This window comes from Lipotes vexillifer, unplaced genomic scaffold (assembly GCF_000442215.2).
Source record: "Lipotes vexillifer unplaced genomic scaffold, Lipotes_vexillifer_v1.1 scaffold83, whole genome shotgun sequence".
Taxonomy (NCBI): domain Eukaryota; kingdom Metazoa; phylum Chordata; class Mammalia; order Artiodactyla; family Lipotidae; genus Lipotes; species Lipotes vexillifer.
This window is the reverse complement of record NW_006799780.1, coordinates 2987085-3009578: the sequence shown is the minus strand read 5'-3', so window position 1 is coordinate 3009578 and position 22494 is coordinate 2987085. Positions and strand designations below refer to the sequence as shown.

The 22494-nt window shown below is 42.4% G+C and overlaps 1 protein-coding gene across 1 annotated transcript in view; it reads right to left on the bottom strand.

Annotated features, from left to right (window-relative positions):
* THBS4 (thrombospondin 4) overlaps positions 1-21921 on the bottom strand; it is a 58471-nt gene extending 36550 nt beyond the window's left edge. Inside the window, exons 1-2 of the mRNA XM_007471975.1 lie at positions 21649-21921; positions 16041-16244 (exon numbers count right to left, since the gene is read on the bottom strand). Of these exons, the coding sequence (XP_007472037.1) occupies positions 16041-16244; positions 21649-21736 (292 nt within the window). The 5' untranslated portion in view covers positions 21737-21921. The remainder of the gene's footprint in view (positions 1-16040; positions 16245-21648) is intronic.
* Positions 21922-22494: the final 573 nt, after the last annotated feature.

Below are 22494 nucleotides of genomic sequence, written 5' to 3'. Positions count from 1 at the left end.
TGCTGAGGGTCTCTTTCTATGCAGTTTTTCTGGACTGAAAGCCTGGGATTCTTACAGGACTGTTTTGACCAAATGATTGCCTTTTCAATGCAACACACAAGGGAGCCAATGGAATCATTCACTAGCTCCCTAGTGGTCCCTAATTAACGTGTAACTTATCCCAGGACTGGCCCACCCTTCCTGCCCCCTTCCATTCTGCTGATCACCAGCCAAGCTGAATGACCAGTTCTAACAACCCATTTTCACCCCTCTCTAGCTTTCTCCAGCCTCCCTCATCCTTTTCTTTCTGTGCGAATGTTCTCTTCTCCATTCCTCTCCTTCCTGCTCCATCATTGCCACAAATCTGAAGCCAAGATCCAGCTTAAATGCACCAGACTCCCTCTAGTCTTCCATCTTCCCCATGGTTGGAAGTTACTGCCTCATTCATCTTCTCTAACTTTCTCGGTGCTTTGCTAGGTATACTTTTTCAGGACTCAGGTTCCAGTCATGGCTCGGACACTTAATTCCTATGCGACCCTGGGCCAGAAGTGTCCACTTCTTAAACTATTAAAAGGAGTCAATAAAAGCTGTCCTTCCTATTTCATTTTGTTTTCAGTGGTGGTCACATAAGAAAATGCAAAAATATAAGCTGCTGTACAAACGTAGGTACTAGTATATTTGTTTATTTCTCATCTTCTCTACTAAAGCATAAACTCTTGGGACAAGCAGTCTATTTCTTACTAATTTTCCCATACACCACAGCATCTGAGAACACCAAATACAACTATATGTTGAATGAAAAAATAGATAAAATAGAGTATTCATGTATGTACTCTGATTTTTTTTTTTTTTTTTTTTTTTTTTTGCGGTACGCGGGCCTCTCACCGCTGTGGCCTCTCGCGTTGCGGAGCACAGGCTCTGGACGCGCAGGCTCACGGGCCACGGCTCACGGGCCCAGCTGCTCTGCGGCATGTGGGATCCTCCTAGACTGGGGATCGGCAGGGGGACTCTCAACCACTGCGCCACCAGGGAAGCCCCCTACTCTGATTTTTTTAATCCACAATCTTTTTTAAAATGTGGGGAGCAGTTTCTATTAGTTTACTTACATAAATCCTTTCCTTCTAAACTTAGCATCTTTGTGTACTTGAGAGTTTGGAGCCCTGTTTTATGGCTGCATTTCCATGTCTGGGTACCAGCCTGACAGAGGAGCCACGCAGCCCGGCCTGATTAAAACCATCTCAGTGACTGGCGGGAGATGAAGACGAGGAAGCAAACCCAAGCAATGAAGGTTTGAAATATTTTGCTATCTTGGGAAAACGTTCAAAAGGTGCTTTTTGAAAAGTGGATGGATTTGGTGGTCAAAAATATTATGATGTGCTGAATGTCAAAGCTATGAAGCAGGCTGCCAGCTTTAAAGAACTGGAAATGATAATATTTTGTCTGCTTGGGCAAAGAAATTCAGAGTGACCTGGCCTGCAGGCAGCAAACTCAGCAAGGTAGTCCGAGGCTTTCTGCTTTGCTTGGCGAATGGCTTTGCTTGGCAAATGGCTTCGCTCTTTGGCACTTTTAAATATATGATTAAAGCAACTGCTGTCAACCTTTCCTCTTCTTCTCTAAATAACTGTACATTAAAAAAAGACTTCTTGCCATTAATGTTTCTTGTGACGGATATTCTTGTTTGCCTTGACTCATTTATCTTTATGCCCTATATGCTAAGGTCTTTGTAACTTTAGTGCTTTGGAAATACATAAAAGGTAAATCATCCAACTGCTTTTCCTAAAAGTACTCTGGGTGACTCCCAGGTGTGATAAATGCAGTATGTGTGTTTTGAAATTTTTTTGGAGCAGTTTAAACCAAGGTAAAGCTTACAGAATACACACACCACACACACGGAGCAAAGAAACCATCCAGTGAAAGGAAGCACAGCAGTTGTACTGAACATCTGCAAAGGCTTTACATTTTGCTAAGTTATGAGGCATCACTGTAAACAACTATCTGGTAGGTAACAGAGCTGCAAATGTGCACAGAATCCCAAGGTCACTTTATAGGAGAGAGGTGCACAGCAACTTCTTAAATGCCCATGGAATGCTCTCTAGCCTTTGTAGAGTCACAGAATATTAGCATTGTAAGTCATCCAGCTTAATATCTCATTTCACAAATCCCTTGAGTAAAAGTGCAGCCTCTACCAGCACATTTCCAGTAACAAAGAACTTTACTTTGCAGAAAAACCCATTTCACTTTTGGATTATGCTCCCCAAGATTTTCCTAATTCAGAGCCAATATCTGTTTCCTCCGACTTCCACCAGTGTGTCCTAATTTTACTCTTCAGAACTATAGACAGATATAATCTTATCCTCAATCGAAATGATATTCTTCAAATATTTTAAGGCAACTTTCACTTCTCTCATGTCTTTTGTCTGGCTCCTTGATTTCTCCAGTTTCTTTAACTTTTTGACTTGTGACGTGGTTAAAAAAACGGGATCCAGAAAGATGCTGGCTTGGTGACTCTCCTTAAGGTAATCTCTGACTTGACAGTGTCCCTGTAAAATGTGCTCACAACTAGACACAGTATTCTAGATGTGGCTGGACAATTAAGTGTGCAGTGGGACTATCAGTGTCCTTAATCTGGCCACATGTGTGTATTAATGAAGCCTAAAATTTAAAAAGCTTTAAAAAAAAAAGTTGCATCACTGTATCTGTTCATTCATTCATTCAGCAAACATTTCTGAGCAACTACTAAGTGCCAGGCACTGTGCTCAACATTGCTTGGTTCTTAACATTGTTGACTAGAATGCTTAGGATGGGTCTTCCACATCCTGGGTGTCTACAATTTACTTTTCATTCCTAGAGGATGGATTTACATTTATTATTGTTAAATTTAATCTGATGGTGGCCTATTGTGTGTCAGCCAGGTAGGACCTTGCAAATCTTGGTAATGGCATCTGACATGTTCAACTGTTTTTTCCAGCTTTGTGCCAACTGCAAACATGTTAAAATACTATGTTTCCACCTAAGTCACTGATATGTTGAAAAGTTCAATGCCCAAGACAGAGCCTTGTCAAAAACCACTAGATACTTTGCTATAAGGCAATTTACCAACTCCTAACAGTACTATTTATCTAGCTTATTCTTTTTTTATATTATTCAGAAAGGTATAATGAGTGACTTCATAAAATTCATTAAAAAATTTGGCAGGATTTATTTTTAGTAAACCTATTTGCCTTCAAATAATCCCAGCTTTGGGCTTCCCTGGTGGCGCAGTGGTTGAGAGTCCGCCTGCCGATGCAGGGGACACGGGGTCGTGTCCCGGTCCGGGAAGATCCCACATGCCGCGGAGCAGCTGGGCCCATGAGCCATGGCCGCTGAGTCTGCACGTCCGGAGCCTGTGCTCCGCAATGGGAGAGGCCACAACAGTGAGAGGCCCGCGTACCGCTAAAAAAAAAAAAAAATCCCAGCTTTCTTTTCCAGGAAATCCCCAAATGCATGAATAAAATAGTACAACCCTTGAAGGTTTGTCCTAAAGTTCACGAAAATTCTTTCCATTTTCTGTATATCATCATTTTAAAACTGAGTTCATTCAAGGGTACCTCATAAGAGTACTGTGAAAGTTAAAAGGGAAAATGAGCATTGAGCCTTTAGCATGGCCCTGGTTCATTGTAATGGCTCCATAAATAAATATTATTATAAGCGTTTGAGGCACCTCATTTTTTCCCCTTCATTATTTGGTTTAGAATTCTAACTTTTTTTTTTTTTTTGGCCACTCCACACAGCTTGCGAGATCTTAGTTCCCCTATCACGGACTGAACCCGGGCCCTTGGCAGTGAAAGCTCAGAGTCCTAACCACTGGCCAGCCAGGGAATTCCAGAATTCTAACTTTTAAACTCTTCCATCTCTTTCAAGCTGTATCTCTCATTAGCCTGCAGGTCTCAGAACAACTACTCTGAACCATTTGACTTCTCCTGTCATAGGGTGAGGGGCCTGACTCTCTCCAGTCATTGCTGCTAATTCTCGGAGTTCCCTTCATTTCCACAGCATCAAGTTACTTTTTTGTGGCTCTCAAATTAAGGCTAAAGAAGCGGTCCTCTCATGCTTTTTATGAAAGGTGAAGCTTTCATTAAGGTAAGCCAAGAGTTCACCAACTCATCATTTTTGGAAGCCAGTTGCCTAAATAATAGAAAGGTGTCTCTGTCTCTCAGTATCTATCTAATCTATCTAATATAGTAAGCTGAAGTTTTTATTGAGCTTCAGAGTCTAAGTTACTATACTTTATGTAAGCCAGTTCTTGCAATCAATCTGGGAGGTAGCTGTTATCATCCTCACTTTAGAGATAGTAAATCGATGCTCAGGGGGATTCAGAGATGTATTCATGATGACACAGTTCCTGAGACTTTTAATTGTGACTCAAACTCAGGATACTAACTGGAAAGTTGTCTCTATGCCAGATTCAAGAAAATCACCAACCATATCGTCTACCCAGCTAGGTGGTTTCTATAGAATGCTTATTTCTATACCACTGTATTACTAATAATCTGATAGAGCATTTCTATCAGAAATACTACCTGTATGACTTTTACATCCTCAACTAAATGGTCTTCAACATTCATTCATTCAAAAAGTGATTCTGAGCCAGGCCTACTGTGTGACATTGTATACATCTAGAATTTCCACAACAATGTCTTTTTTTTTTTTTTTTTTTAAACAAAGCTACTCTTCTCAGCCTCCATTTATTCTATCCAATCTCTTCATGAGCCACTTCTATGTACAGGGCACTGTGCTATGTGCTGCAGTATACACAAAGGTGAGTTAAAGGACGCTCAGTCCCTGCCTTAGGGGAGCTTATAATCTACTGGAGAAAAGACCTCTAAGTAATTCAAATACAAGGCAAGCGAGCAGTAGCACCTTCTGTGGAGGTACAAAGTCATATAAAGAAAGGTGTCAGGAGGAGCTGGAGATGTGTCTTACGTGTGTAGGATTTCAGTCACTTGAGATGGTGCAGGGAATGCACCAGGGGGAGCAGAGGATAAGAGCAAAAGGACAGAGAAGGAGTGACAGCGTGGGTGTGTCCAGGGAACAGTAGTTAGTCCATCCAGCTGAAGCACAGGCTGCACGGACAGTTGGAAGGACAGATAAACTGGAAAGGCTGGTTGGGAGTCAGGCAATAGAAAGCCCTAAATGCTCAGCCTGGGCAATTGCACCTTATTCAGTTTGGGATTGGAAGCCACTACAGGTCTCTGCAGTCAGGCATAACTAGATCCAAGTTATGCTTTGTGAACAGTAACGAGGCGACCATGGTAGGATGACTTGGAGAGTGAGAGGGTAGAAACAGAAAGCTCAGTGGCAAACTCATTCTTTGCAGTCTTCAGGGAATACACTTTAGTTTCTTGTAGGAGCTCGTCAAAGGCCCAGACAACCAAATCCTCTCTTCGATTCCATCTGTGCAGTCACCCTCTCCCAAACCATAACCTTTAATAGAGGGAAAGATGTGTCCTATTTCCTACTCTGGTGCTTTAAGTCATGAGAGATATATCTTGATTTCTTGTTTTCCATGCAAAGCAACAGATCAGCTGAGGCTTGTTAGTTGAATAACGGACTGGGGTTCACCTTCCAGGAAGATGCTTTCCCCCCACCCTCCACAAATCATGGCAGGTGTGCATGGCCCCCTGAACGGTCAGGCCACTGAAGATGGTCTCTTGCTCTTTGTAACTCCCCTGCTCGACCAGTCCCTGCTTCACCTACTCCCTACTCACATGAAAGTGCTTGCCCCCTGCTCCGGCAAGTGCTTATTCTAATCCTTAGGCCAGAATGCCTCCACCTGCTAGTTTATTAAAGGGAAACTTCTGCCCTCATGACGGTGGTTAACCTGAGGGGCTGTGAGGGATGTGCCCCAGCTGCCGGTTTCCCTGGTAACTGATGAGCCAACCTGACGTCAATTCCCCCATACATGGTAGCCTCCTTCTCTCCCGAGTAGCAAAGATTGCTGCCATGTCCTGCCTGCTGTCTGCTCTATACAGTGGGATGTCGCTCCAGGACCTTTTGCTGCAGACATGTAAGATCCCCTGTCCAATAAACTACTGATGTCTCTGTTACTGTTCTGGGCTCTTCTCTTGGTCTCGCGGCTGGGCAATAAGACTTGCAGGCCTGCAGGGTGCAGCCCAGCACCACCACTGAACACCTCAGTGGGGAGTCACAAACACATGCTGCATCTTTTTCTGGACCTGATGGACCCAGCGACTTCTCTTTCTTGTTCCAGTCACAATGGGCTGCTGCTCCTTCCTAGAACTTTCAGATTCACCAGAGATGGCAAATCTCTGTCCTTTTTCCTATTGCTCCAGGGAAACTTCTGTGTCAAATCCTTCAACTCTAATACTGTTATAAGTTCCTCTTTGTTTTCTGAGAATTGTCATCTCTGGATTCTTTTAGGACTCCTTTTAAAAAATATTTTTTCTAAGAGCTTTTTCTCTCTTCTAGTAGGTTGGCAGGTGGAAAGGTGTTCAATCCTTTCCTCTTTTTTTTTTCTCCTTTAACATGGAGATCAGCTGGTATTAACAGCTGACTCACATGACTGGTGATCCTTCAAAGGAAACGCACTTAACAACCCCCTTCCCTATCCATCTACCTGCCCATGTATCTAGCATTACCCTGGCTTCTATAGAGTGAACAGAAAGAATCAGCTCGGGGGAAGTTGCTAGTTTTTCCACAATGGCCAATTAAGAAATAGAGGGTGAGATTCAGAGAGAGTGAAAAGCTAGAAGTGGAGTTTTTGGCTCTATAGAGGGCCTTTTAGCCACTAAGCTGAGCAAGCTAAAAGAAAAACCTTCCGGTGCATCTAAAATAATTTAGTGAGAAGCTACTGCCCTTTAGATGAAGGGTGGCTTTTATAGAGGATAAACTGAGTAGCTGGGTTCTTAGACAATGAGCTGTTCCTTCAAGAGATGTGAGGCAAAATGGGGTTGTCAGAATCAAGGCAGAGAGATGGGTGAAATTACCTCCCATCAGGGCTGAAGGCGGGGCAAAGGGCAGAGGAATGGTTGAAACATCTGCTAAATCATGAACCATGTCCCCAACTCCCTTCATTGTCTGAAACTGCACCTCAGCCCCTGAGAGGCCATGAGGAACAGAGAAAGCAGACTTGTGAGTGAGATGGAAGGAGGGAGGGAGGATATTGGAACTTGACATGAAAGGAGGGGTTAAAAGCCCATTCCTTCTTGCTTTTAACTCTATAGTCCTGTGAATGCTAAGAATTAGGAATTTCTTGGGGGGCGGTGGAAAGATGGCGGAGGAGTAAGACGCGGAGATCACCTTCCTCCCCACAAATACACCAGAAATACATCTACATGTGGAGCAACTCCTACAGAACACCTACTGAACGCTGGCAGAGGACCTCAGACCTCCCAAAAGGCAAGAAACTCCCCACGTACCTGGGTAGGGCAAAAGAAAAAATTAATTAAAAACAGAGACAAAAGAATAGGGACGGCACCTGCACCAGTGGGAGGGAGCTGTGAAGGAGGAAAGGTCTCCACACACTCGGAAGCCCCTTCGCGGGCAGAGGCTGCGGGAGGCGGAGCGGGGAGCTTCGGAGCCGCGGAGGACAGCACAGCAACAGGGGCGCGGAGGGCAAAGCGGAGAGATTCCCGCACAGAGGATCGGCGCCGACCGGCGCTCACCAGCCCGAGAGGCTCGTGTGCTCACCCGCCGGGGGCGGGCGGGGCTGCGAGCTGAGGCTCGGTTTCGGTTTCGGTCGGAGCTCAGGGAGAGGACTGGGGTTGGCGGCTTGAACATAGCCCGAAGGGGTTAGTGCGCCACGGCTAGCCGGGAGGGAGTCCGGGGAAAAGTCTGGACCTACCCAAGAGGCAAGAGACCTTTTCTTGCCTCTGTGTTTCCTGGTGCGCGAGGAGAGGGGTTTTAAGAGCGCTGCCTAAAGGAGCTCCAGAGACGGGCGCGAGCCGCGGCTAAAAGCTCGGAAACCAGAGACGGGCGGGAGACGCTAAGGCTGCTGCTGCCGCCACCAAGGGGCCTGTGTGCGAGCACAGGTCACTATCCCCACCCCTCTTCCGGGGAGCCTGTGCAGCCCGCCACTGCCAGGTTCCCGGGACCCAGGGACAATTTCTCAGGGAGAACACACGGCGGGCCTCAGGCTGCTGCAACGTCACGCCGACTTCTGCCGCCGCAGGCCCGCCCCGCACTCCGTGCCCCTCCCTGCCCCCGGCCTGAGTGCGCCAGAGCCCCCGAGTCAGCGGCTCCTTTAACCCCGTCCTGTCTGAGCAAAAAACAGACGCCCTCCAGCGACCTACACGCAGAGGCAGGGCCAAATCGAAAGCTGAGCCCCTGTGAGCTGTGAGAACAAAGAAGAAAAAGGGAAATCTCTCCCAGCAGCCTCAGAAACAGCGGATTAAAGCTACACAATCAATTTGATGTACCCTGCCTCTGTGGAATACATGAATAGACAGCGAATCATCCCAAATTGAGGAGGCGGACTTCTAGAGCAAGATCTATGATTTTTTCCCCTTTTCCTCTTTTTGTGAATGTGTATGTGTATGCTTCTGTGTGAGATCTTGTCTGTATAGGTTTGCTTCCACCATTTGTCCCAGCGTTCTATCCGACCTTTTTTTTTTTAAATTTTTTTCTTAATAATTAATTTTAATTTAAAGAACTCTATTATACTTTACCTTCTTTCTATCTTTCCTTCCTTCCTTCCCTTTTTGAGACAACGAATCGTCCCAAATTGAGGAGGTGGACTTGGAGAGCAAGTTTTATGATTTTTTCCACTTTACCTCTTTTTGTGAGGGTATATGTGTATGCTTCTATGTAAGATTTTGTCTCTATAACTTTGCTTCCACCATTTGTCCTAAGGTTCTATCCGTCCCTATTTTTTTTTCTCTAATTATTTATTTTTTTAATTCAATAACTTTATTATACTTTATTTTATTTTACTGTATCTTCTTTCTTTCTGTATTTTTTCCTTCCTTCCCTCATTCCTTCCTTCCTTCCCTCCTCCCTCCCTCCCTCCTTTCTTTCCTTCTTGCCTTCTTCCTTTCTTTTCTTCTTTCTTTCTTTCTTCCTTCCCTCCTTCCTTCCTTCCCTCCTCTCTTTCTTTCTTTCTTTCTTTCTTTCCTATTTCCTCCTACTTATACTAATTCTCTCTACTTTCTCTCCCTTTTATTCTGAGCCGAGTGGATGAAAGGCTCTTGCTGCTCCAGCCAGGAGTCAGGACTCTGCCTCTGAGGTGGGAGAGCCAACTTCAGAACACTCGTCAAGAAGAGACCTCCCAGCCCCACATAATATCAAACGGCGAAAATCTCCCAGAGATCTCCATCTCAACACCAGCACCCAGCTTCGCTCAACGACCAGCAAGCTACAGTGCTGGACAACCTATGCCAACCATATAGCAAAACAGGAACACAACCCCACCCACTAGCAGAGAGGCTGCCTAAAATCATAATAAGTCCACAGACACCCCAAAACACACCACCAGACGTGGACCTGCCCACTAGAGAGACAAGATCTAGCCTCATACACCACAACACAGCCACTAGTCCCCTCCACCAGGAAGCCTACACAACGCACTGAACCAACCTTAGCCACTGGAGACAGACATCAAAAACAACGGGAGCTACGAACTTGCAGCCTGCAAAAAGGTGAACCCAATCACAGTAAGATAAGCAAAATGAGAAGACAGAAAAACACACAGCAGATGAAGGAGCAGGATAAAAACCCACCAGACCTAACAAATGAAGAGGAAATAGGCAGTCTACCTGAAAAAGAGTTCAGAATAATGATAGTAAAGATGATCCAAAATCTTGGAAATAGAATGGACAAAATGCAAGAAGCAGTTAACAAGGACCTAGAAGAAATAAAGATGAAACAGACAATGATGAACAACACAATAAATGAAATGAAAAATACTCTAGATGGGATCAATAGCAGAATAAATGAGGCAGAAGAACGGATAAGTGACCTGGAAGATAAAATAGTGGAAATAACTACTGCAGAGCAGAATAAAGAAAAAAGAATGAAAAGAACTGAGGACAGTCTCAGAGACCTCTGGGACAACATTAAACGCACCAACATTCGAATTATAGGGGTTCCAGAAGAAGAAGAGAAAAAGAAAGGGACTGAGAAAATATTTGAAGAGATTATAGTTGAAAACTTCCCTAATATGGGAAAGGAAATCGTTAATCAAGTCCAGGAAGCACAGAGAGTCCCATACAGGATAAATTCAAGGAGAAATACGCCAAGACACATATTAATCAAACTGTCAAAAACTAAATACAAAGAAAGCATATTAAAAGCAGCAAGGGAAAAACAACAAATAACACACAAGGGAATCCCCATAAGGTTAACAGCTGATCTCTCAGCAGAAACTCTACAAGCCAGAAGGGAGTGGCAGGACATACTGAAAGTGATGAAGGAGAAAAACCTGCAACCAAGATTACTCTACCCAGCAAGGATCTCATTCAGATTTGATGGAGAAATTAAAACCTTTACAGACAAGCAAAAGCTGAGAGAGTTCAGCACCACCAAACCAGCTTTACAACAAATGCTAAAGGAACTTCTCTAGACAAAAACACAAGAGAAGGAAAAGTCCTATAATAACGAACCCAAAACAATTTAGAAAATGGGAATAGGAACATACATATCGATAATTACCTTAAATGTAAATGGACTAAATGCTCCCACCAAAAGACACAGATTGGCTGAATGGATACAAAAACAAGACCCATATATATGCTGTCTACAAGAGACCCACTTCAGACCTAGAGACACATACAGACTGAAAGTAAGGGGATGGAAAAAGATATTCCATGCAAATGGAAACCAAAAGAAAGCTGGAGTAGCAATTCTCATATCAGACAAAATAGACTTTAAAATAAGGACTATCAGAAGAGACAAAGAAGGACACTACATAATGATTAAGGGATCGATCCAAGAAGAAGATATAACAATTGTAAATATTTATGCACCCAACATAGGAGCACCTCAATACATAAGGCAAAAACTAGCAGCCATAAAAGGGGAAATCGACAGTAACACATTCATAGTAGGGGACTTCAACACCCCACTTTCACCAATGGACAGATCATCCAAAATGAAAATAAATAAGGAAACACAAGCTTTAAATGATACATTAAACAGGATGGACTTAATTGATATTTATAGGACACTCCATCCAAAAACAACAGAATACACATTTTTCTCAAGTGCTCATGGAACATTCTCCAGGATAGATCATATCTTGGGTCACAAATCAAGCCTTGGTAAATTTAAGAAAATTGAAATTATATCAAGTATCTTTTCCGACCACAACGCCATGAGATTAGATATCAATTATAGGAAAAGAGCAGTAAAAAATACAAACACATGGAGGCTAAACAATACACTACTTAGTAACGAAGTGATCACTGAAGAAATCAAAGAGGAAATTAAAAAATACCTAGAAACAAATGACAATGGAGATACAACGACCCAAAACCTATGGGATGCAGCAAAAGCAGTTCTAAGAGGGAAGTTTATAGCAATACAAGCCCACCTTAAGAAGCAGGAAACATCTCGAATAAACAACCTAACCTTGCACCTCAAGCAATTAGAGAAAGAAGAACAAAAAAACCCCAGAGTTAGCAGAAGGAAAGAAATCATAAAAATCAGATCAGAAATAAATGAAAAAGAAATGAAGGAAACAATAGCAAAGATCAATAAAACTAAAAGCTGGTTCTTTGAGAAGATTAACAAAATTGATAAACCATTAGCCAGACTCATCAAGAAAATAAGGGAGAAGACTCAAATCAATAGAATCAGAAATGAAAAAGGAGAAGTAACAACTGACACTGCAGAAATACAAAAAATCATGAGGGATTACTACAAGCAACTCTATGCCAATAAAATGGACAATCTGGAAGAAATGGACAAATTCTTAGAAATGCACAAACTGCCAAGACTGAATCAGGAAGAAATAGAAAATATGAACAGACCAATCACAAACACTGAAATTGAAACTGTGATTAAAAATCTTCCAACAAACAAAAGCCCAGGACCAGATGGCTTCACAGGCGAATTCTATCAAACATTTAGAGAAGAGCTAACACCTATTCTTCTCAAACTCTTCCAAAATATAGCAGAGGGAGGAACACTCCCAAACTCATTCTACGAGGCCACCATCACCTTGATACCAAAACCAGACAAGGATGTCACAAAGAAAGAAAACTACAGGCCAATATCACTGATGAACATAGATGCAAAAATCCTCAACAAAATACTAGCAAACAGAATCCAACAGCACATTAAAAGGATCATACACCATGATCAAGTGGGGTTTATTCCAGGAATGCAAGGATTCTTCAATATACGCAAATCTATCAATGTGATTAACCATATTAACAAATTGAAGGAGAAAAACCATATGATCATCTCAATAGATGCAGAGAAAGCTTTTGACAAAATTCAACACCCATTTATGATAAAAACCCTGCAGAAAGTAGGTGTAGAGGGAACTTTCCTCAATATAATAAAGGCCGTATATGACAAGCCCACAGCCAACATCATCCTCAATGGCGAAAAACTGAAAGCATTTCCACTAAGGTCAGGAACAAGACAAGGTTGCCCACTCTCACCACTCTTATTCAACATAGTTTTGGAAGTTTTAGCCACAGCAATCAGAGAAGAAAAGGAAATAAAAGGAATCCAAATCGGAAAAGAAGAAGTAAAGCTGTCACTGTTTGCAGATGACATGATACTATACATAGAGAATCCTAAAGATGCTACCAGAAAACTACTAGAGCTAATCAATGAATTTGGTAAAGTAGCAGGATACAAAATTAATGCACAGAAATCTCTGGCATTCCTATATACTAATGATGAAAAATCTGAAAGTGAAATCAAGAAAACACTCCCATTTACCATTGCAACAAAAAGAATAAAATATCTAGGAATAAACCTACCTAAGGAGACAAAAGACCTGTATGCAGAAAATTATAAGACACTGATGAAAGAAATTAAAGATGATACAAACAGATGGAGAGATATACCATGTTCTTGGATTGGAAGAATCAACATTGTGAAAATGACTCTACTTCCCAAAGCAATCTATAGATTCAATGCAATCCCTATCAAACTACCACTGGCATTTTTCACAGAACTAGAACAAAAAATTTCACAATTTGTATGGAAACACAAAAGACCCCGAATAGCCAAAGCAATCTTGAGAACAAAAAATGGAGCTGGAGGAATCAGGCTGCCTGACTTCAGACTATACTACAAAGCTACAGTAATCAAGACAGTATGGTACTGGCACAAAAACAGAAAGATAGATCAATGGAATAGGATAGAAAGCCCAGAGATAAACCCATGCACATATGGTCACCTTATCTTTGATAAAGGTGGCAGGAATATACAGTGGAGAAAGGACAGCCTCTTCAATAAGTGGTGCTGGGAAAATTGGATAGGTACATGTAAAAGTATGAGATTAGATCACTCCCTAACACCATACACAAAAATAAGCTCAAAATGGATTAAAGACCTAAATGTAAGGCCAGAAACTATCAAACTCTTAGAGGAAAACATAGGCAGAACACTCTATGACATAAATCACAGCAAGATCCTTCTTGACCCATCTCCTAGAGTAATGGAGATAAAAACAAAAATAAACAAATGGGACCTAATGAAACTTCAAAGCTTTTGCACAGCAAAGGAAACCATAAACAAGACCAAAAGACAGCCCTCAGAATGGGAGAAAATATTTGCAAATGAATCAACTGACAAAGGATTAATCTCTAAAATTTACAGGCAGCTCATGCAGCTCAATAACAAAAAAATAAACAACCCAATCCAAAAATGGGCAGAAGACCTAAATAGACATTTCTCCAAAGAAGATATACAGACTGCCAACAAACACATGAAAGAATGCTCAACATCATTAATCATTAGAGAAATGCAAATCAAAACTACAATGAGATATCATCTCACACCAGTCAGAATGGCCATCATCAAAAAATCTAGAAACAATAAATGCTGGAGAGGGTGTGGAGAAAAGGGAACACTCTTGCACTGCTGGTGGGAATGTGAATTGGTTCAGCCACTATGGAGAACAGTATGGAGGTTCCTTAAAAAACTACAAATAGAACTACCATATGACCCAGCAATCCCACTACTAGGTATATACCCTGAGGAAACCAGAATTCAGAAAGAGTCATGTACCAAAATGTTCATTGCAGCTCTATTTACAATAGCCCGGAGATGGAAACAACCTAAGTGCCCGTCGTCGGATGAATGGATAAAGAAGATGTGGCACATATATACAATGGAATATTACTCAGCCATAAAAAGAAACGAAATTGAGCTATTTGTAATGAGGTGGATAGATCTAGAGTCTGTCATACGGAGTGAAGTAAGTCAGAAAGAGAAGGACAAATACCGTATGCTAACACATATATATGGAATTTAAGAAAAAAAAATGTTATGAAGAACCTAGGGGTAAAACAGGAATAAAGACAGAGACCTACTGGAGAACAGACTTGAGGATATGGGGAGGGGGAAGGGTGAGGTGTGTTAGGGCGAGAGAGAGACATGGACATATATATACTAACAAACGTAAGGTAGATAGCCAGTGGGAAGCAGCCGCATGGCACAGGGAAACCAGCTCGGTTCTTTGTGGCTGTCTGGAGGGGTGGGATAGGGAGGGTGGGAGGGAGGGAGACAAAGAGGGAAGAGATATGGGAACATATATATATGTATAACTGACTCACTCTGTTATAAAGCAGAAACTAACACACCATTGTAAAGCAATTATACCCCAATAAAGATGTTAAAAAATAAAAATAAAAAAAAAAATAAAATGCCACTTAACTGGCAGACTTTCATTTACATGTGAAAAAAAAAAAAAGAATTAGGAATTTCTTTCAGCTCCCAACACCTGCAGCTTTAAGTGTTCAATCACAATTAGAATGTCAGAGAGTTTGAATCACTAGAAGTATCTACTTTGTAGAGCAAAAAACTGAAATAAAAAATCTCGCCGGAAGGACCAGTCCTCCTTTTTTAAAAGCATGAGGCAGCATGGACACGTATCTGTCACATTCCTCAATAAGCAGGAACAGGTGTTGTCCCCAGGGCACGGGTGGAAGAGAAGGAGATGAAAAAATAGTGACCTTTTCCTTGGAAGTCATTTCTTAGTACATGTAGGAACTCAAATTTGACAGTGAAACATCTGACAGCAGAGGGAACAAACAAGTGACAGACCTGTGTAAATTGGCACAAAACAGGTAGAAAAGAGAGCTGTTCATTTCGTTCTACCACTGAGATATATTCTCTCCATCAAGTCCGGGAGGTGCTTGCAGAGCTAGGAGTTAGGTCTGCTAAGCCACATGCTTCTAAGGGAGCACAAGAATGGTGTGAGTGGCTATTACAGGCTGAATGTGTGTGTGTTCCCCTCAAATTCATATGTTGAAGCCCGAACCCTCAATATGGTGGTATTAGGAAGTGGGCCTTTGGGAGGTAATTAGGTTTAGATTAGGTCATGAGGGTGGGACCCCCATGACGGCATTAGTGTCCTTACAAGAAAAGGAAGACAGAGCTCACTCTCTCTCTCTGCACCAGCACACACTGAGGAAAGGCCATATGAGGACACAGTGAGGAGGTGGCTGTCTACAAGCCAGGATCCAGGCTCTCATCAGGAACCGAATCTGCTGGCACCTTGACCTTGGACTTACCAGCCTCCAGTACTGTGGGAAATAAACATCTGTTGCTTAAGTCACCCAGTCTATGGTATTTGTTATAGCAGCTCAAGCTGACTAACAGAGTGGCCAAACAGTCCTGGGTCCTGTCCCTTCCAGAACTGGATCCAGAATAACATGAGGATCGGAAGATGTCAAAGGGCATTTTTGCCGCAAGCTATTCTTCCTTCTTTCTCCCGATATCAACTCACCCTCCCTATACAGGTAAATGCACAGCCAGAGGAATTTGGTATTGAAAACTGAAATCAGTGGTGGATGGAACCATGTGAAGGAAAGTAGACCCCAAATTCTGGAATAGGCAGAGAGGATTTTTAAGAAAATTATTTCTATAAATCTCCTTACCTTTGTTCAAGCGTCCCATCACAGTAAACTCAAAATACTTGCTGTTGTCAGCTGAAGAGTAAAGTCCGAAGATGGTGGCTGAACTTTTCGTCTGCAGCTTGAAGGTGGAGATCACATAGAGCTCATTCAGGGTGGAGTCTGTCAGGACTGGCTGCAGGACAGCTGGGTTCAGCCTCTGGCTGGCGGATGGGAGAAGGTCAAAGACTGCGGAGAATGGGGGGAAAGGAACAATCAGTGAAAGGTTTAACTTCGGGGCAAACACGTTTCTTGAGGGGAGACAATTTGACAGTAAGCTATGAAGTAAACTGATATTGTAATCATTTTTTCCACATTGTCAAACTCACCAGTTCTTCCTCATCACTCTTACAGTGGCTGGACATTTGAACCACAAGAAATAGAGCACAATATTCATCACAAGCTTATAGCCCCCAAGAGAAGACAAACTTTGCAAACCTAAAATTGCATTTTGGCCGAAGAAGTGGCTCTGAAAATGCCCACTAGGGAGAGGCTGGTATAAAGGCTGAAAGCCTTTATACTAAAGGCTTAACGTATAAGGTGGGGGGGGATGCAGGTAACAGCATCCAAGTCATTGTTTTTCTTATGGCCCCTAGTAGTGAATTTCTGCCTTGGGGTCCCTCATGTGCCTCTTGGACCAGAGCCAGTTGTCTTTTCCTGGTCAGTGATAAGTGACACAGGGAATATGCAGCAGAAAGCAGGGGTATGGTAGGAGATACACTGTCAACAAAACAGTTTGCTACCTTTGTGAGACCAAAGTGTTCCCTTTGTGCATTTACAGTGCCCCAGTGTTTCTCTGTTAAGAAATCCCGATGTGGAAACAAAACAAAACCATACAACGTGGTTTCTATTTCTTGATTGTAACCTCACTGATAGAGTTGGTCTGCAAAAACTAGAACCTGCATGTATATTTGTGTAAGTTGCTTTTGATCGAGTCAGCAGCACCTTCTCTCAAATTTTATGAAAGCTATGAGAGAGTATGTCCAGTTAATTTAAAAGGCAAAGGCCAAATTTGGGTAATACTCACTAGAAGTTACTTAGTATTTTTCTTGGTTTATGCAAATATCATTTGGACAATTCAATAGCCTGCAGGAACTTCAGGCTCCAGAGCTGTCTCCTGGATACAATAATCTGGTTACTAAAAAGGGTCACGGTACCCATAATTTATAAAGAGCCCTTACAAATCAATAAAATAAGCATCCTAATAGAAAAATGGGTAAATAACATGAAAAGGCAATTTACAGAAAAAGAGTTACAGTGGCAAATAAGTATATATATAAGTGTTCATATGCTTAACTAATGATGAAGGAATTGCTAACTTAAGCAACGAGGTATTATTTTCACCATCAAATTGGAAAAACAATAAATACAATAATACCCAACTGTTGGTGAGGATTCAGGAAGATGGGTACTCATATACTGGTGGGTAAGATTTAAACTGGTATGAACACTTTGAAACCAGTTTAAATAGCAATATCAAAGGCCCTAAGACACATATGCTCTTTGATTTAGCGTTGCTACAAAAGGAATTTATCTTAAGAAAATAATGAATGATATGGTAATTTATTTAGGAGATTCACCACCCGTGTTAATTCTAGAATTTCTATTTAGGAAGGAGTTATGTGAAAATCTAATTGGAAGAGGTGGGAAACCTGAATCTTTGCTGGCAGAGCACTTTATCTCTTCTTAACAGAGACAGAAAGGCTTGACAGAGATTACAGGGATTTCAGCCCTCCGAAGCCATCCTGTGGCACTGCAAATGTTCAACAAATTATCTATAGTATAAAAACACTGGAAACTAAGTGTCCTACATTAGAGCCCTGGATAAATAAATTTTGGTCCACCCAAAAAGAGAAATACTATATATTAAATTACTATATATTAAAAAGGGTAATGCAGCTGAATACTTAGATATGGGAAAAAGCTCATGATATATTAAGTGGAGACAGATGATAAAATTACATGTATAACATGATCCCATTTGAAATATGCATTTGCCCAGAAGAAGATTTGAAAAACAATATGACAAAATGCTAACAAGAATGGTAGCTATCTCTGGGTTGAATAATTATACATTTTTAATTTCATTTGCTTTTACTTATCCAATTTTCTTTTTTTAACAATGAACAGGTGTTGCTTTTGTAAGAAAAAAATAGAGTTATAAAACAAACAGGCAAAAGCCTAGTTATTAATGAATGTCTACTCCTTTTAAAAGATGATATGTCTTCAGATTGGATCTGTATTGTTTCTTTCATGTGTATCAAGAACCTTATACAATAATGATTTTAATACCAGCAGTGCTGGAAAGCAGAATATCTATCATGTTCTTTCTAGCATCCCCACATTCCCCAAACATGAGGGCTGCTGCCAATGGTACTTCAAAAGGGGCACAGAGTTTTTAAATTTCCAGAGAACTGGAAACTTTACATTTCCACCAGTGGGAGCAAAGGGAAATAAGGCAATATATTTAAAAGTTCCATTCAGGACAAGACATCTTCAGGAAAGAGATGTGTGTTTAAAAGTATGGGAACTGCATGCAAAACTAAACTCTTGGTATTCCTGATTTTTGCTTTGACCATGATTATGTCATAATTCAGCTGAAACTAAATTTACCACATTTCAATCTGTATGGTTCCTCTAATCCACTGGCTTCACTCTCAAGAGGCCAAGTTGGGATTAGTTAGTAATGAGTTTGGAGAGTGTTTTGAAAAGGAAATGAGACACCACAAATTTCTACTAATGTTATGACGCTTTAGTAATAGCGCCAGGATCTAAGCACAGCCTTCTAGTGTTACAGGTGAAATTACTGCTACCAATGAGCCCAACCATCACTGTATGAAAACTGAATACTTACCAATAAGACTAGCAAGGCAGCTCAGAGGAAAAAGGAGATAAATTATTCAGCTGAGCTGATAATTGCAAACTAATCAACTCAATAAAGAATCTATCAGAAACTTGACTTAATCAGATCATCTACAGCAATTAAATTAACCAGAGAATTTAGGTATAGCCTGATTTCAAGTCTCCATAAAACAGGCAGCTCTGTCCAAGGAGAAGCAAAATCCATACCTGCAACACACCATGAAGTTGTGTTCAAACGTCAAGAATTCATATAACACAAAATATTACACCCATGAATTCAAACCTATTAAATAATGTTTGCAATAAGACAACTTTTGAACTGTGTCAGAAAGCTTCCTTTCTGACACCAAAAGCAAAGGCAACAAAAGCAAAAGTAAACAAGTGGAACTACATCAAACTAAAAAGCTTCTGCACAGCAAAGGAAACCAACGAAATGAAAAGGCAACCTATGGAATGGGAGGAGACATCTGCAAATCACATCTCTGAAAAGGGGCTAATAACCAAAATATATAAAAAACTCATACAACTCAATAGCAAAAGCAAACAAAACAACAAAAAATCACAACCAAACATATTTAAAAGTGGGCAGAAAATCTGAATAAACAGATTTTCCAAAGGAGACAGATGGCCAACATATACATGAAAAGATGCCCAACATCACTAACCATGAGGGAAACGCAAATCGAAACCACAATGAGATATCACCTGACACAAGTTAGAATGGCTATTAGCAAAAAGACAGGAAACAGCAAGTGTTGGTGAGGAGGTGGGAAAAAGGGACCCCTTGTACACCATTGGTGGAAATGTAAGTTGGGGCAGCTACTATGGAAAACAGTATGAAGGTTCCTCAAAAAATTAAAAATAGAACTACCTTATATGATCCAGCAATCCCACTCCTGGGTATTTAGCCAAAGAAAACAAAACCATTAACTCCAAAAGATATATGGAGTTATTCATCACAGCACTATTTACAATAGCCAAGATATGAAAACAACCTGTGTCCATCAACGGATAAATGAATAAAGAAAATGTGATACACACACACACAATAGAATATTATTCAGTCATAAAAAGGAAGGAAATCTTGCCCTTTATGACAATATGGATGGATTTCGAGGGCATTATGTAAGTGTAATTAAGACAAAGACAAATACTGTATGGTCTCACTTATATATGGAATCTTAAAAACAAAAACAAACAAACAAACAAGAAAGGACAAGCTCACAGACACAGAGAACAGACTTATGGTTGCCAGAAGTGGGGTAGTAGTGGTGGGGGTGAAATGGGTGGAGGACGTCAAAAGGTACAAGCTTCCAGTTATAAAATAAATAAGCCACGGGGATGTAATGTACAGCATGGTGACTATAGTTAATAGTACTGTATTGCACATTTGAAAGTTGCTAAGAGAATAGATGTTAAAAGTTCTCATCACAAGAAAAAATCTGTAGTCATGTGTGGCAATGGATGTTAACTGGACTTACTGTGGTCATCATTTTGCAATGTATACAATTATCAAATCATTATGTGGTACACCTGAAACTAATATAACATTATATGCCAATTATACATTAATTTTTTAAAAAGGCTTCCTTTCTTACCTTCCTAGAAGCAAGGTCACAATGAATAAATACTATAAAGTACAGCATTTTAAACATTTCAACCCAAACTAAAAGCAGTTCAGTACCCCCTGAAAACACAATTCTGGTTGCCTGGTCTGGAATCAAAATGAGTTATCTGGTGAAATGCAAAGTTTAAATGGGTAGTTACTGCAGTGGGAGGGGAAGGGAATGGAGAGCACCAGCACAGGCTTTCTTCATTCTGCCTTCGTTGAATTAGCAATTTTTACTTCAAGTTGCGCGTCTCTTCCAGCTTTATTTCCTTAGTCAGTAAAAATTAACCCCAGGCATCAATTCAAACAGATGAAGGTCATCACTGGATAGCCAGTTAAAGCCCTAAGATGTTTTCTTGCTTAAATAATGTCTTCCTTTTGGTTTTTCCAAAATTCTGTTTAAGCTTAAGCGCTTTCTGCCCAACAGTTCTTTTCACCCCATCTCACAAAGGGGTTTGAAGACTGATCATCCAGGTGGCTTTTCAAATTATTAATCAACTTATTAACTTCTTTGTAGAGAAAGACCCATTTCTCAGCCTTCCAGTTCAATTTACCTCAAGAATCAAGAGACCAAGCCAACTCCCAAAGGAGGCTTTGGGGTCCCAACAAAGTTGGAGCAGAAAAAGGCGAGTGGCAGGGCAATACAGCCATACTGCACCTTTCTTGGGGATATCAGCCTCAGACCACCTGGTGGGAACATCGCTCCTGCCGCGTCGAAGGATTTAGGATGCTGGGCTGAGCGGAGGGCCGGCCAGAGAGAGCCGCGGGGGACGGAATGCGGATTTCACCCTACTTCAAACAGAACGTGTTCGAGGTCTAGGGCCGCGCCATAAGCTTGGAAACCCCACGTCTTTGCCTAGCCTGAAAATAAGTTTTGCATCCCCCAAACTATTGTATAGAGAGTTGGTCTCATCGCTGGCTAATCGAATCTCCGAAAATTCTAATCTTTATCGTTTCAGTCACAATAAAAAAAAGAGAGGTGCCGAGCGAGGCCCCAGGAGCCAGGGGCCGAGCCGCGCGCGGAGCTGGTCCCTCCGTTCGCCCAAGTGGAGCGCGGAACGGCGGGCTCCGTGACCGAGGGACCCTGGCCCGTGGCTCCCGCCCTGGCTCGCTCCCACTTACCCTGGGGGGTGGCCTGGGCGCCGGCCCCCAGCCACGGCTGCAGGGCCAGGTGCAGCAGGAGCAAGGCGGCTTCGCGCGGGGCCAGCATGTTGGCTTTTCCTGCTCCCCGCGGGCGCTCGGGACTCACGGCTCCGCGGGCCCTGCCCGGGAGTGCGGACGGCGCACGGCCCCTCGGTCGGGCTTCGAACGCGCAGCGCAGGTGAGGCGAGCGCGGCGTCCGGGCTGCCGTCGGGGGCGGTGCTCGCGTCCTGGCGCCGCGGAGCTGAGTGCGCTGGCGGCGGGGCAGGGCGCTTTATGGTCTGGCTGGCCGGGGTGGGGGAGGGCCGAGGCCGGGGCGGCCTACTTGGCTGGGATCCCCTTTGGCCGGGAAGTATGGGGGCGGCCGGAGCGGGGAGGTCGGCGGCAGAGAGAGAGGCGTGAGCTTCGGGACTGGGGACGGGAAGGAGCCCTGGGCCGACCCGGTCCTGGGTGGGTGGGCGTAGTCGCCGGGCCCGCACGGACGAGGGGGTTAGGAGGATGCGAAATGCAAGGATGGGCAGTCGGGGGCTGGTGAGAAAGTGAGGACACGCAGGACAGAGAAGAAGAGCGGGGCAAAGGAGGAAGAAAGTGACCCTGACCCGCTAGCTTTGGGCACCATCCATCCCCCACCTCTTCTTTTCGAAACAGAAGAACATCGTTTGGTCAGGCTCATAACGCCCATCTTGGGTTCCCTTCCCAACGAGCCCTGAAGGCTCTCCGGGAACTTCTGCCTCCTAAGCTGGTCCGGAGAACAACTGGTTTCTTTTATTTCTTCAAGCTTTTCTTGAATACTTCAAATGATAAATATTTTCCCCATCAAGTTTTGAG